General features: G+C 48.6%; 1 protein-coding gene across 1 annotated transcript in view; it reads right to left on the reverse strand.

Moving 5' to 3' along the window:
* LTN1 (listerin E3 ubiquitin protein ligase 1) overlaps positions 1–14296 on the reverse strand; it is a 62706-nt gene extending 48410 nt beyond the window's left edge. Inside the window, exons 1-5 of the mRNA XM_075263428.1 lie at positions 14190–14296; positions 9506–9709; positions 8049–8147; positions 4884–5114; positions 790–842 (exon numbers count right to left, since the gene is read on the reverse strand). Coding sequence (XP_075119529.1) covers positions 790–842; positions 4884–5114; positions 8049–8147; positions 9506–9709; positions 14190–14231 — 629 coding nt within the window. The 5' untranslated portion in view covers positions 14232–14296. The remainder of the gene's footprint in view (positions 1–789; positions 843–4883; positions 5115–8048; positions 8148–9505; positions 9710–14189) is intronic.
* Positions 14297–14841: the final 545 nt, after the last annotated feature.

Below are 14841 nucleotides of genomic sequence, written 5' to 3' on the forward strand. Positions count from 1 at the left end.
TCTTCACTACTTACCAAGCACAGCGCTGTATATTTGTATAGTGACCGTACTTGGTTGCGTTGTGATCTACATGGATCAGACCGGACCTCCAGCACATCCCATTGGATTGAGATCTGAAGAATTTAGAGGCCAAGTCAACATTTTGACCGCTGAGACTGAGACCACTGCTATTAGGGGGAACCACGGCCATGAAAGGGTCCACACTTGGTACAAGCCGCAGTAAAATCCACATAAATGGCCAGAACCTCCGACCACTGGCCATCTTCCTATAGTGCATCCCGGTGCCATGTCAAGTGACACACATGCACCTGTCCACTTGCTGCCTAATAGATGTCACCCCTTCATTGGTGCCATTGCTACAAGATCATCCATATTATTCCCATCAGTGGTTTTACCATTATGGTAGTGTATAAAGCTATGCCAGGACACCTTTACCTCAGGAGAAGATGGGCAGATACACAGAAGGTGATAAGGGGAACAACGGACAGGAAGAGGAGGCGTTGTGTGTCTCGCAGCATAGCAGCACATGCATAACTTGACAAAAACAATCCTCGGAGGACCCCTTTGAATATGGATGACCTATGTTTAGGATAGATCACCAAGACCAGGCGCTATTACCATCACCTGTTCTAAGCAGTAGCGGTGATCGTCTGAGACCAATGATGTCACATACATATATCGGTCAACTCAAACGAGCGGTGGGGGTGTCTGATACTGGACCATACTAAATAGACAGCAATGATGTCATCAATAATCCCATACCCCCGAAAAAAGACAAACATAACTTACTGCGGATCACTGAGCGAGTCAGGGGTCTCTTTCAGCAGATGATCAAGCAAAACCTGATAATGAAAGAAATAAAATGACATATATATATATAGATAGATAGATAGATAGATAGATAGATAGATAGATACAGTATATATATAACAGTAACAACGGCTTGACTAAATGTCACTTAAGGGCCAAGAGAAGTGAGAGACTCTGCGTCCAGATCTAAGGAAAACACGTGCTATAGTGTCAAAGGAGAATAAAATGTCGATTGGCTGACACTTCCTGTTCTGTAGAGATCAGGAGTCATTGAACATAACAGGCAGGGATATCAGTGCCGAAACTAATGGCATCAATATCACCGGCAACCCGGGCACATACTGGCAAACCTGAGAGTATAATAAGCGGAGGCTCATGGGAGGTGATCAAACATAGAAAAACAATGTTCCCTACCTCTCCTGGATTCGGGTGCGATTCCCTGACATCTTCGTGCTTCTGACTGACATCAGGGACCGCTGGGGCCTGTAAATCACCTCCTCTGGGTCTCCGATCATTATGTTCTGGGGTCTCTTTGACCACAGAATATATTTGCAGTTTCAGTTCGGCCATGTTTGGTCCAAAAGAAACAACAGTGCCAACCTTGCAAGATTTATCTAACAAAGATTTAAAATTTGCCGAACACATACCCATACTGTTAAAGGGATTCTATCAGTAAATTCACCTTTTTGTCTCTATCACACATAGGAATAGCCTTAAGAAAGTCTATTCTTCTCCTACCTTTAGATGTCTTCTCCGTGCCGCCGTTGGGTAGAAATCCCGTTTTCCGTCTGTATGCAAATGAGTTCTCTCGCAGCACTGTGGGCGGGCCCCACCGCTCAAACAGCACTGAGGGCGTCCCCAATGCTGCAAGAGAACTCTTCAGCGCCGCCTCCATCTTCTTCAGGAACGGGCTCTCTTCGCGTCTTCTTCTGGAGCTGGGTTCAAACTGCTAGGCCTCGGGCTGAGCCGAATGCACATGTCCGCGGCCACAAGAAAAATGCCTGCTTACACAGCTGTGTAGGTGGCCATTTTCTTGTGGCCTGTGTAAGCGGCCATTTTTTTGCAGCCTGTGGGCATGCGCAGTTGGCGCTGCCCGAGGCCTAGAAGTTTAAATCCAGCTCTGGAGGAAGACGCGAAGAGAGCCCGTTCCTGAAGTGGCCGCTTACTTACTGTGTAAGCGGCCATTTTTCTTGTGGTCGCGGGAATGCGCTGTCAGCTCGGCCCAAGGCCTAGAAATTTGACCGCTAGCGCCGGAAGAAGACACGTGTAGAGGCCGTTCCTGAAGAATATGGAGGCGGCGCTGTAGATTTCTCTCGCAGCATTGGGGACGCCCCCAGTGCTGTTTGAGCGCTGGGAACCACGCCCAGTGCTTCAAGAGAACTCATTTGCATACAGACGAAAACCAGGATTTCTACCCAACGGCGTCACGGAGAAGACAACTAAAGGTAGGAGAAGAATAGCCTTTCTTAAGGCTATTCCTACGTGTGATCCAGAAAAAATGTGATTTTAATTATAGAATCCCTTTAAAGGTGCATGACCTAAATAATCCCCATTAATCATAAGGTAAAATGCCCAATTAATCACGGACTCCCCTAGATTTCCCTTCACAGATAGGGGCAGTAGAAGAGTCATCCTGGTCCAGTCCTTGATTAGGTGCCTGGAATAGCTAATCCGTACGGGTTTGGGTTGTCAGATCCCTGATCGGATACTGATGACCTATCCTTGGGACTGAAATGCCCACTGTCCCAAAAGACCCCTTTAATGTTTTGAACTCACATATGAATAACAGAGCGCCGGGCACAACAAAACCCATCACCTTGTCCAAGTGATAAAAATCCACTAATCCCAGGATCAACTCGGAGAACAACAGAGAACAACTGTGGTCTAAACAGGAAGTTGTCAAGATGTCCTAGAACATGAAATCCTGGGACGTGACCCAAGCGAGGAGGAAGAGTTCATGTGCCGGTACTCCGTGAACTGCACACATTACCACAGCCAACACAACAAGGCTGAGAGAGGAACCCACACGCTGTACACAGCAGGGCCTGGAGCGCAGCCACCGGGGGAGGGGGTCGGACTCTCCGCCTGCGATGTAAAGCAGACTATTATGTTTCCATCCCCAAGCATCTGATCTATAGGCGGCCAAACCACAGCAGATGTGGGGTCGGGACCTTGTGTAATAACTGGATTAGAGAGGTTTTACATTTTATTCCTTAAGATAAAGATGTCCGCAGAGGGGAACAACAGATGTGTATGTCTCATGCAGACCGAAGAAGGGGCCAGGAACCTCTACACTACACAAGTCCAATAGTATTGATATGTCACTAGGAGAGGGGGTCCGGCTTAGATACCTAGAACGAGAGACCCCAACTCTCCGTCATACCTGACCAGTGCATCGGTGTTATAGTGAGCAATGGTCAAGTAAGATGGCTGCTGCTCTATGCAACTCTATGAGATACTGAACCAGACAAACACACAACTGATCGAGTGGCGGGGGTCCCAGAGGTTGGACCCCATTGATCTAATATGTGTCTCCTATTCTATGGACAGAAGAAAAAATGATGACTGACGCCAGATACCAGCCAGAGGATGTAGTTAAAGGGATCCTATCATTAAAATCACAATTTTTTTCTCGATCACACGTAGTAATAGCCTTAAGAAAGGCTATTCTTCTCCTACCTTTAGATGTCTTCTCCACACAGCTATATAGTAGAAATCCGTTTTTTGTCTGTATACAAATGAGTTCTCTCCCAGCACTCAAACAGCACTAGGGGCGTCCCCAATGCTGCAAGAAAACTGTCCAGCGCCGCCTCCAACTTCTTCAGGAACGCCCTCTCACTGTGTCTTCTTGCATCCTGGGTTTCAATCTTCTAGGCATGCGCAGTTGGCTCATTGGGCCTCAGGCAGAGCCGATTGCGCATGCCTGCGGCTACAAGACAAATGGCCGCTTACACAGCAAGCTGTGTAAACGGCCATTTTCTTGTGGCTTGTGGGCATGCGCAGTCGGCTCTGCCCGAGGCCCGATGGCAGAGTCGACAGTGCAGGGGTAAAAGTTTGAACCCGACGCAGGAAGAAGACGCAGGGAGAGGCCGTTTCTTAAGAAAATGGAGGTGGGGCTGGAGATTTCTCTTGCAGCATTGGGGACGCCCCCAGTGCTGTTTGAGCACTGGGGACCGCCCACAGTGCTGCAAGAGAACTCATTTGCATACAGACGGAAAACGGGATTTCTACTGAACGGCGGCGCAGAGAAGACATCTAAAGGTAGGAGAAGAATAGCCTTTCTTAAGGCTATTCCTATGTTTGATCGAGAAAAAATTTGATTTTAATGGTAGAATCCCTTTAAAGGGGTTATACCATGAAAATTAAATTGCTGACTGGTAAGTGTCCGACCCACGAGATGCCCACCAGTCCCCGCTCCAGTCATTTCAATGGGAGCACCAGAGATTATTTCCATCACTCCCATTGAAATGAATGACTCGGATCAGTGGGGGTCTGAAGAGAATGTGGGACATTGCACCTCTACACGAAATATCAAGCACAGCGCCATACTCTGACTAGTGCCTGTGTTTGGTACTTCAGCTCAATCCCATACCCTTGAATAGAATTGAGTTGCAAATAGGTCACATGACCAAGGAACGAGACGAGACCAATGAACGAGTGCTGTGGCCTCTTCAAACGGCAGATCAGCGGGGGTGCTGAGTGTCAGGCCGTCACTGATCAGATATTGATGACCTCTCCTAAGGATAAGCCATAAATATCCAGCCTTGGACGGCTTTACCGTAGACTTCTATTTAGTGGTAGAGTTGAGAATTTAGGCAAAAATATCAGGACAATGTAAGTCAACACTTTACACAGTCCTATAAAAATTTGACTAATAAAATAATAATTTATGTGAAACAAATGTCAAAACATTTCACCATCTCCTTAATGAACATGAATAATATTTGTCCTCCCCTCAGCTTACCCCATTCACCAGACCCTCTTTCAACTATTGTAATGCAAGATTACGGCGGAGGAATTTTGTTATTGAGCGCCGGTTTCCAACCCTGACCTCGGACATTACACAAACTCACGTTCAGAACTTCGTCCTTGCAGAACGCCAGGGCTTCCGGCTGTTTGTGTGGTGGAAAAGCTGCTTCAAAGGCGGCTCTGGCTGCACTGGCTGCGGGGGAGTACGTGTCACACTGGGCGAGAAGCCAGAACCCCATGAGATTCTTTAAATGAGGGGCCAAATATTTCTTCACTTTCAGGATAAGCTGCTCGAAGGCTTGTTGTGTCGCTTCCCGCACTCTACGATCGTGATCCTGGGAAGGAAAACATACAAACATGTCACAAGTAATTCTGAATGCTGAAAGACACAACTAGCTCTGCTGCACCGGGGACAGCCTCAGCTCTGCTTCTGCACTGGGGACAGGCTCAGCTCTACCGCAGCAGCGGGGACAGGCTCAGCTCTGCTGCTGCACTGGGGACAGGCTCAGCTCCGCTACTTCTGCTGCAGCAGGGACAGGCTTGGCACTTTCTATAATGTCTGTAGATAAGGTTTAGATGTACAAGGAGCAAAATTCTGGCAATGATAGAGAAAAGGCTCTCCATAATGCCGCACCCCCCTACATTTCCTCCCTCATCTCTGTCTACCGCCCAACCCGTGTTCTCCGTTCACTCAATGACCTAACACTTACATCCTCTATTATCAGAACCTCCCACGCTCGTATACAAGACTTCTCCCAAGTTGCACCACTTCTCTGGAATGCTCTACCCCGGACAATCAGATTAACTCCAATTTCTACAGCTTCAAACGCAAACTAAAGACGCATCTTTTCAGACAAGCCTATCACAATTTCGTGCACCCTTAACCTTCCTCTGTCCCCGCTCCCACATTTCCCCACATGATATGATGTCATCTCATGCTAACTCCATAGGTCCAAGCTCCATCCACATGTTAAAGGGATTCTACCATTAAAACACATTTTTTTCTAGTTACCACGTCGGAATAGCTTTTAGAAAGGCTATTCGTCTCTTACCTGTGGAACTGCTCTCCGCCGCGCCGTTCGTTCAAAATACCGGTTTGTACCGGTATGCTAATTAGTTCTCTCGCAGCAATGGGGGCGTCCCCATCGCAGGAGCAGCGATGGGGGTGTCCCCATTGCAGCTCGAAAACCGACCGCAGCGCCGCCTCTCTGGTCTTCGGTGTCCTCCCCTTGCTTCTTCAGCGTACTGTCGGACGCCTGCGCAGTACGCTCTGTTCGGCGACAATTGCCGAACGTACTGCGCATGCGCGAAATTGCGGTCCCAGCCATAGTGCGGGCACCGCAATTTCGCGCATGCGCAGTACGTTCGGCAATCTTCGCCGAACAGAGCATACTGCGCAGGCGTCCGACAGTACGCTGAAGAAGCAAGGGGAGGACACCGAAGACCAGAGAGGCGGCGCTGCGGTCGGTTTTCGAGCTGCAATGGGGACACCCCCATCGCTGCTCCTGCGATGGGGACGCCCCATCGCTGCGAGAGAACTAATTAGCATACCGGTACAAACCGGTATTTTGAACGAACGGCGCGGCGGAGAGCACTTCCACAGGTAAGAGACGAATAGCCTTTTTAAAGGCTATTCCGACGTGGTAACTAGAAAAAAATGTGTTTTAGTGGTAGAATCCCTTTAAAGGACACGACTGTCGACGGCTCATAAAGTTTTATGTTTATGTAATGACAGCCACCTCTATTACAAAAGTGTCTGACCTCTACATAAGCAATGCCGCCCCTGCTATCTCTTGTGTCACCCCCTCTACCTCATAGATTGTAAGCTCTTGCGAGCAGGGCCCTCAGTCCCATTGTGTGAAATGACTTTCTTTGTAATGTATCTTTCTGTCTGTATTTGAACCCTACAAATTGTACAGCGCTGCGGAATATGTTGGCGCTATAGAAATAAAATTTATTATTATTATACAAGGTAATTAAAAGGGTTTTTCAGGCAGCACGGTGGCTCAGTGGTTAGCACTGCAGCCTTGCAGCGCTGGAGTCCTGGGTTCGAATCCCGCCAAGGACAACATCTGCAAGGAGTTTGTATGTTCTCCCCGTGTTTGCGTGGGTTTCCTCCGGGTACTCCGGTTTCCTCCCACACGCCAAAGACATACTAATAGGGACTGTAGATTGTGAGCCCTATATGGGACAGTGACTGTCAATATCTGTAAAGCGCTGCGGAATATGATGGCGCTATACAAGTAAGCATAATAAATAAATAATAATAAAGGTAATTAAAAGGCCCCTGCTCTCTGTTCTGACTTTGGGCCCCTTCACACGGCATGTCCTGAGGTGAACTCAAAGAATCTCAGTGATGTATGAAGCTGTGAATCCTGAACTACTGCAGATCAGATCAATGGAGGTTTGACCTATGACCCCGCACTCTTCACCAAATCTCCCCAACACCCATATGCCAAATACCATATAGACAAGGCTAGTTGAGATGATACACGGATATACAGCTGATTGTTAATCCAGAAAGTATAACAATTCAGCACCCGTCAGACTAAAGCGGTAGGTCATAGTGCAAGATAGGCCTTCACTTTATGATAGCTGGGGCCCCTGGGTTTCCCTGCACAGCAGCCCCACCAGCTACCAGGATGTGTAAGGGAACTGCAGTCGGCCCCTTCACGTGCAGTTTACTGCAGTTTCCCTGTACTGGAGGTGGCCAGGAATGCTGAAGTGCGCCACACCTGTCCTTGGGTTGTAACTGGTACTACAAGACTTTTTCCACCTTGCATTTTCAGCAGACTCTGCAATTGAGTCTCCATCAGAGAGTCTGAGAAAGATGTGAACGTAGCCTAACTGTATACAGAGTCATACAGCACCCTGGTACACAGCACTGTATATTATATACGGTGTCCGGATACATCAGTGCTATGTATTGAATATACAACATGACCATTCACCCTACTAATAATAAACATAACGATAACACTTCCTCTTGGATTTCCAGGAGTAACAGAGGAACACTTAAATGCAATATTTAGAAGAAGACGTGCTCTAGAATTGTTATGGGGAATACAAGTATGACTAAGTAAATGAGCAGTCAGGTACCGGATGACAATGTAGACATGACATTACAAGGACTGTCTTTGTTACTCCTGTCAGCAGCATACTGTAGCTGTATATTGGAATTTTACAGTATTTTGTCTTTGCGTTCTCATTATATAACATTGAGAGTAAGAATATACTTTGGGTTACTTCAGGTCACATACTATACATACCAAGGAGATCTTGCAATAGTTCCTAGGCCAATAAGGAAGGACACCTCGGACTATCTCCATATCCCTCTCCTTGCACATTGCACCAAATTCTTGCATTGCCTATAAAAATGAAGCACAGGTTCAGGGACACCTTGGTGGACTCTCTCAGAAATACAGTGAATGTCACGTTCTAGCAGAACACAAGTTAACACGAATGCGGGTATGTGGGTGAGAATCATCTCCCTCTCCTTGAGATCATTTCTATCATAATCCATATACTTAAAGGGATTCTACCATTAAAATCACATATTTTTGTAGATCACACATAGGAATAACCTTAAGAAAGGCTATTCTTCTCCTACCACAAGAAAAATGGCCGCTTACACAGTAAGTAAACGGCCATTTTCTTGTGGCCTGGGCATGCGCAGTTGGATCTGCCCGAGGCCTAGAAGATTGAAGAAGAGCCGCAGAGAGCCTGTTCCTGAAGAAGATGGAGGCGGCGCTGGAGATTTCTCTCGCAGCATTGGGGACGCCCTCAGTGCTGCTTGAGCGCTGGGGACCGCCCACAGTGCTGCAAGAGAACTCATTTGCATACCGATAAAAAAAAAACGGATTCCTACTGAACGGCGGCGCGGAGAAGACATCTAAAGGTACGAGAAGAATAGACTTTCTTAAGGCTATTCCTACGTGTGATCCATAAAAAAATTTGATTTTAATGGTAGAATCCCTTTAAGAGGGGTTATCCAGGGGCCTAAGTAAAAGAACCGGGAAGTCACTCACATACGTCACCCGTGACATCCCGTGTTCTTTCCTTAGGCCTTTGAGGCGTTGCGGCAAGGACTTCAGCCAAGACAAGACCCAGGAGCATCAGGACCGGGCCGCAGTAGGAGACACCAGAGCACCGGGCACAGATGAGAATGGATTTTTTGGCTCTGTTTTTCCACCTTCTCCGGCCTCCTTGCCAAAAATGGGTCATCTTGGACAACCCCCTTTAACAAAAGATAGTGGTATAGAGTGGGGGAAAGCCATGAGTAAGGAATAAGGCCCCATGCACATGACCAAGTGGCTTCCATAAAATATGGAACATATACTATCCAGCTCCGAGACAATGGAACAAAACTGAGAAGAAGCCCCCCCAATGAAATCAATGGAGGACAGAAGGTATTTGGATACCCCATTGCACTTCATACTTCTCATATGCATGAGACCCAAGGAAAGAAAGCAATAGGTAGGGGGTGCAGAGAAGAAAGTGATGGAGCAGAGTGAAAGCTACAGGTAGAGGGGGTAAAGAATATAGTGATGGGTATGGGCTGCGAAAGAGAAGAGAAGGGTATTGAATGAGACAGAAAAAGGAAATACATTGATATTCGGTGGGGAATGAATGTGATAGCTATGGGGTGAGAAAAGATGGAAGAAGAGAGCAATGAAGGCAGAGGTTACCCTCACCACCATAACAGTCACCGCATACGTGTCCTTACTTTCAGCTTTGTCGTGACATCACGTTTGGAGAGTTTGCGCAGGACCATTCGGAAATCTGCATCGACAAGGTTGTCAATCTCTTCTGCACCCTGCACGGCAGGGACGTAACCCAGGTCACTCGGGGCTGTTCCAAATCCAATAAAACCGGGTACCGTGCCGCTTTCCTTAGCAAGTAGCTCTGCGGCCCGTCCACTGCTTGACGGCTGCAAAACAATACACAAAGGTAATGGGCTGTGACTACATAGACCATTAATAATATAATAATTAATGTTATTTCTATAGCGCCAACATATTCCGCAGCGAGGTACAATTTGTAGGGTTCAAACACAGACAGATACATAACAAAGAACGTCATTTCACACAATTGGACTGAGAGCCCTGCTCGCAAGAGCTTACAATCTATGAGGTAGAGGGGGTGACACAAGGGGTGGCAGGGGCAATATTGCTTATACAGAGGTCAGACACTTTTGTAATAGAGGTGACTGTCATTACACAAACAAAACTTTGAGCCATCACCAGTCGTGTCCTGTAACATGTGGATGGAGCTTGGACCTATAAAGTTATCCTGAGATGGCATCATATCATGTGGGGAAATGTGGGAGCGGGGAGAGAGGAGGGTTAAGGGTTTACATTAGACATTGTGATAGGCCTGTCTGATAAGATGTGTCTTTAGTTTGCGCTTGAAGTTGTAGAAATTGGGAGTTAATCTTATTGTCCGGGGTAGAGCATTCCAGAGAAGTGGTGCAGCTCGGGAGAAGTCTTGTATACGAGCGCGGGAGATTCTGATAATAGAGGATGTAAGTGTTAGGTCATTGAGTGAGCGGAGAGCACGGGTTGGGCGGTAGACAGAGACGAGGGAGGAAATGTAGGGAGGTGTGGCATTATGGAGAGCCTTGTGGAGGAGGGGGATAACTTTATATTGTATTCTATAATGAATAGGCAGCCAATGTAGTGACTGGCACAGACCAGAGGCCTCGCTGTAGCGTCTAGCCTGATAGATGAGCCTGGCCGCTGCATTCAGAATAGATTGTAGAGGGGAGAGTTTAGTGAGGGGAAGACCGATTAGTAAGGAGTTACAGAAGTCAAGGCGAGAATGAATCAGAGAGACAATAAGTGTCTTTAGTGTATCTCTGGTAAGGGAAGGGCGTATTCTGGAGATATTTTTGAGGTGACAGGAACGTGCGAGTGATTCAACATGAGGGGTGAAGGAAAGGTCTGCGTCAAACATGACCCCGAGGCAGCGGGCCTGCTGCCTAGGAGTTATAGTAAGGCCTGAGACTGCAATGGATATATCAGGGACAGATCTGTTAGATGGTGGAAACAGTAGTAGTTCAGTCTTAGGGCCCATTCACACTGAGTAAACGCTAGCTTATTCTGAACGTAAAACACGTTCAGAATAAGCGGCGTCTAAAGCAGCTCCATTCATCTCTACGGGAGCCGGCATACGAGCGCTCCCCATAGAAATGAATGGGCTGCTTCTTTCACTCTGAGCAGTCCCATTGAAGTGAATGGGGAGTGCCGGCGTGTACGCTCCGGCATGAGCAGAGCTTGCCGTATACACCGGCACTCCCCATTCACTTCAATGGGACTGCTCAGAGTGAAAGAAGCATCCCATTCATTTCTATGGGGAGCGCTCGTATGCCGGCTCCCATAGAAATGAATGGAGCTGCTTTAGACGCCGCTTATTCTGAACGTGTTTTACGTTCAGAATAAGCTAGCGTTTACTCAGTGTGAATGCACCCTTAGAGAGATTTAGTTTCAGATAGAGCGAGGACATGATATTAGAAACAGCAGAGAGACAGTCACTGGTGTTCTGTATGAGTGCAGGGGTGATGTCACGGGAAGATGTGTATAATTGGGTGTCATCAGCATAAAGATTGTCATTGGGTTATATAGAGCTTGCTGGTACTTGTAGTTCTGCACCAGCTGGAGACCACTGCTTTAAATAACACAAGACAGGTAGAGAATCCTATATGGAGTGATAAGAAGCATCGGAAAGTTCTCCTAGAAGACGTTTCCAGGCTTGTACCTCTTAGGGTCCCTACACGCAGTCTTGTCCTGAACTGAACTCACAGAATCTCAATGATCTATGAGGCAGAGTCCTGAACTGCTGCAGATCTGATCTATGGAGGCCCCATACACACCAATGCAGTTTGTACAGATCCGTTTAGTAAGCCATAGAACAAGGCCTCAGAAAATAGAGCAGATCCTATCCCTGTGTCCTGTGCGGATCATCTATTGTATTGTCAGGACAGCAGGGACAACACACATATACATACCTCCCAACTTTTGAAGAACCGAAAGAGGGACAAAATGTGCGGCTACGCGCGCTGCAGCAAATTTAGCCCCGCCCACTTTTGTGTTGACTCCGCCCATTCTCATTAATTTTTCATGTGCCTGCACACAGTATAATCCTCCTACAGTCACCCGTAAATTATATGTCCCCCCCTCTATCTCTCCCCCAGTTTCATTTACACCCTTCATCTGCCCCCAGATTCATGTCCCTCCATCTCTGCCCCCAGATTCATGTCCCTCCATCTCTGCCCCCAGATTCATGTCCCTCCATCTCTGCCCCCAGATTCATGTCCCCCCATCTCTGCCCCCAGATTCATGTCCCTCCATCTCTGCCCCCAGATTCATGTCTCCTCCATCTCTGCCCCCAGATTCATGTCCCCCCATCTCTGCCCCCAGATTCATGTCCCCCATCTCTGCCCCCAGATTCATGTCCCCCCATCTCTGCCCCCAGATTCATGTCCCCCCATCTCTGCCCCCAGATTCATGTCCCCCCATCTCTGCCCCCAGATTCATGTCCCCCCATCTCTGCCCCCAGATTCATGTCCTCTCCATCTCTGCCCCCAGATTCATGTCCTCTCCATCTCTGCCCCCAGATTCATGTCCCCCCTCCATCTCTGCCCCCAGATTCATGTCCCCTCCATCTCTGCCCCCAGATTCATGTCCCTCCATCTCTGCCCCCAGATTCATGTCCCTCCATCTCTGCCCCAGATTCATGTCCCTCCATCTCTGCCCCCAGATTCATGTCTCCTCCATCTCTTCCCCCAGATTCATGTCCCCCCATCTCTGCCCCCAGATTCATGTCCCTCCATCTCTGCCCCCAGATTCATGTCCCCCCATCTCTGCCCCCAGATTCATGTCCCTCCATCTCTGCCCCCAGATTCATGTCCCTCCATCTCTGCCCACAGATTCATGTCTCCTCCATCTCTGCCCCCAGATTCATGTCTCCTCCATCTCTGCCCCCAGATTCATGTCTCCTCCATCTCTGCCCCCAGATTCATGTCTCCTCCATCTCTGCCCCCAGATTCATGTCCCCCATCTCTGCCCCCAGATTCATGTCCCCCCATCTCTGCCCCCAGATTCATGTCCCCCCATCTCTGACCCCAGATTCATGTCCCCCCATCTCTGCCCCCAGATTCATGTCCCTCCATCTCTGACCCCAGATTCATGTCCCCTCCATCTCTGACCCCAGATTCATGTCCCTCCATCTCTGCCCCCAGATTCATGTCCCCTCCATCTCTGCCCCCAGATTCATGTCCCTCCATCTCTGCCCCCAGATTCATGTCCCCCCATCTCTGCCCCCAGATTCATGTCCCCTCCATCTCTGCCCCCAGATTCATGTCCCCCCATCTCTGCCCCCAGATTCATGTCCCCCCTCCATCTCTGACCCCAGATTCATGTCCCCTCCATCTCTGACCCCAGATTCATGTCCCCTCCATCTCTGCCCCCAGATTCATGTCCCCTCCATCTCTGCCCCCAGATTCATGTCCCTCCATCTCTGCCCCCAGATTCATGTCCCTCCATCTCTGCCCCCAGATTCCTGCCATTCTCTCCTTCATCTGTCCCCAGTTTCACGTTCCACCTCAGTGTACACATTACACTTACCTTCTCCTTGCTCCCCCGCCACTCTCTCCGCGCCTCTCTCTCGCACACAGTTGTAGGCGCGATGTGACATCATCACATTGCGTCTACACAGCCAGTAGCCGGCATGCAGCGGCGAAGCAAGGAGCTGAACTGTGACAGCTCCTTGCTTTAGCCGCATATGTGTTCAACTCAGATCTGCGTCCTCTGGACGCAGATCTGAATTGAAATCGGAACATACCTCCCTCCAACCGGGACACGTCACCGAAATCGTGAATGCCCCAGAGAAATCGGGACGGTTGGGAGGTATGCATATGCATACCAAGGTCTATACCGACCTTACAGCAGTGTGTACGGAGACTTACATGGTGGTTTTTATTGCCTACCAAGTGATATCAAAGAAAAAACAGAAAACCAGAAGAATCCCCCGAATAAACCAATGCAGAGCCAAAAGGTACGCTGTTTGGTGCGCCTCATGAAGCCACTTGTGTGATCAGAGTTGTGCAACTTTCTCAGGTCATTGCAATTGCCCACAGAAGGCGACCAGCATTACTATAAGTGCAGAAACATAATGGTCACCTATGGGGGGCGCCACCATGTGCTATGGATGGCCAAGAGGCACCAATACCCTACTAGTGCCCCCCTGAGCCCATCACACCCTATTACTCTGACCTTAGGCACTGAACTGACATAGGACTACAAGTCCCAGCATACCCAGCACCTCCATGCTGCCAGGCCCGGACCCGTGAGCTCTCCAGCTGATATTGCGGTGCCCTCCACACTCTCCCAGGGCCTCTCCACATGACTCACCCGGACATTTCCCTTCGTCCTCTGTTTATTCTTTCCGCCCATGTTCAGCCCCGTTAACACCGGCACCGGAGACTCGCACTGACCCCGCTACTTAGATCGGCGATCGATTACTTCGTCAGCAGCCCGACTTCGTCATCCATACTGCAGGCACGCTGCCCTGCTTCCGCCCTCAGTTCATCGAGTCAATCGGCGCTCGGCTTTGTGCAGTTTTGTCTGGCGACGTCATAGCCAAACCTAGGCAGTGGCGGATCCGTTTTACCATGAATACCGACGGCGTACGGCGCGACTATGGCCCTGACTATGTGACCCTGCGACTCCCGCACTAACATAAGAGGAGACATTGGTCGTACAAAGAGCATTAGGTTGCCCTTTGGCTCCCTCACTAATGTTAGTGACTAGTCACATGGTAATCTCTATGTGCCACAACCCTGACTTTAACCCCTTCCCGCTGACGGCGTATTTCGTTTTTGACTCCCCTCCTTCTAAACCCCATAACTTTTTTATTTCTCCGCTCCCAGAGCCATATGAGGTCTTAATCTTTGCGGGACAAATTTTTCTTGATGATGCCACCATTAATTATTCTATATAATGTACTGGGAAGCAGGAAAAAAATTCAGAATGGGGTGGATTTGAAGAAAAAATGCATTTCTGC

Source organism: Leptodactylus fuscus, chromosome 2, assembly GCF_031893055.1.
Source record: "Leptodactylus fuscus isolate aLepFus1 chromosome 2, aLepFus1.hap2, whole genome shotgun sequence".
NCBI lineage: Eukaryota > Metazoa > Chordata > Amphibia > Anura > Leptodactylidae > Leptodactylus > Leptodactylus fuscus.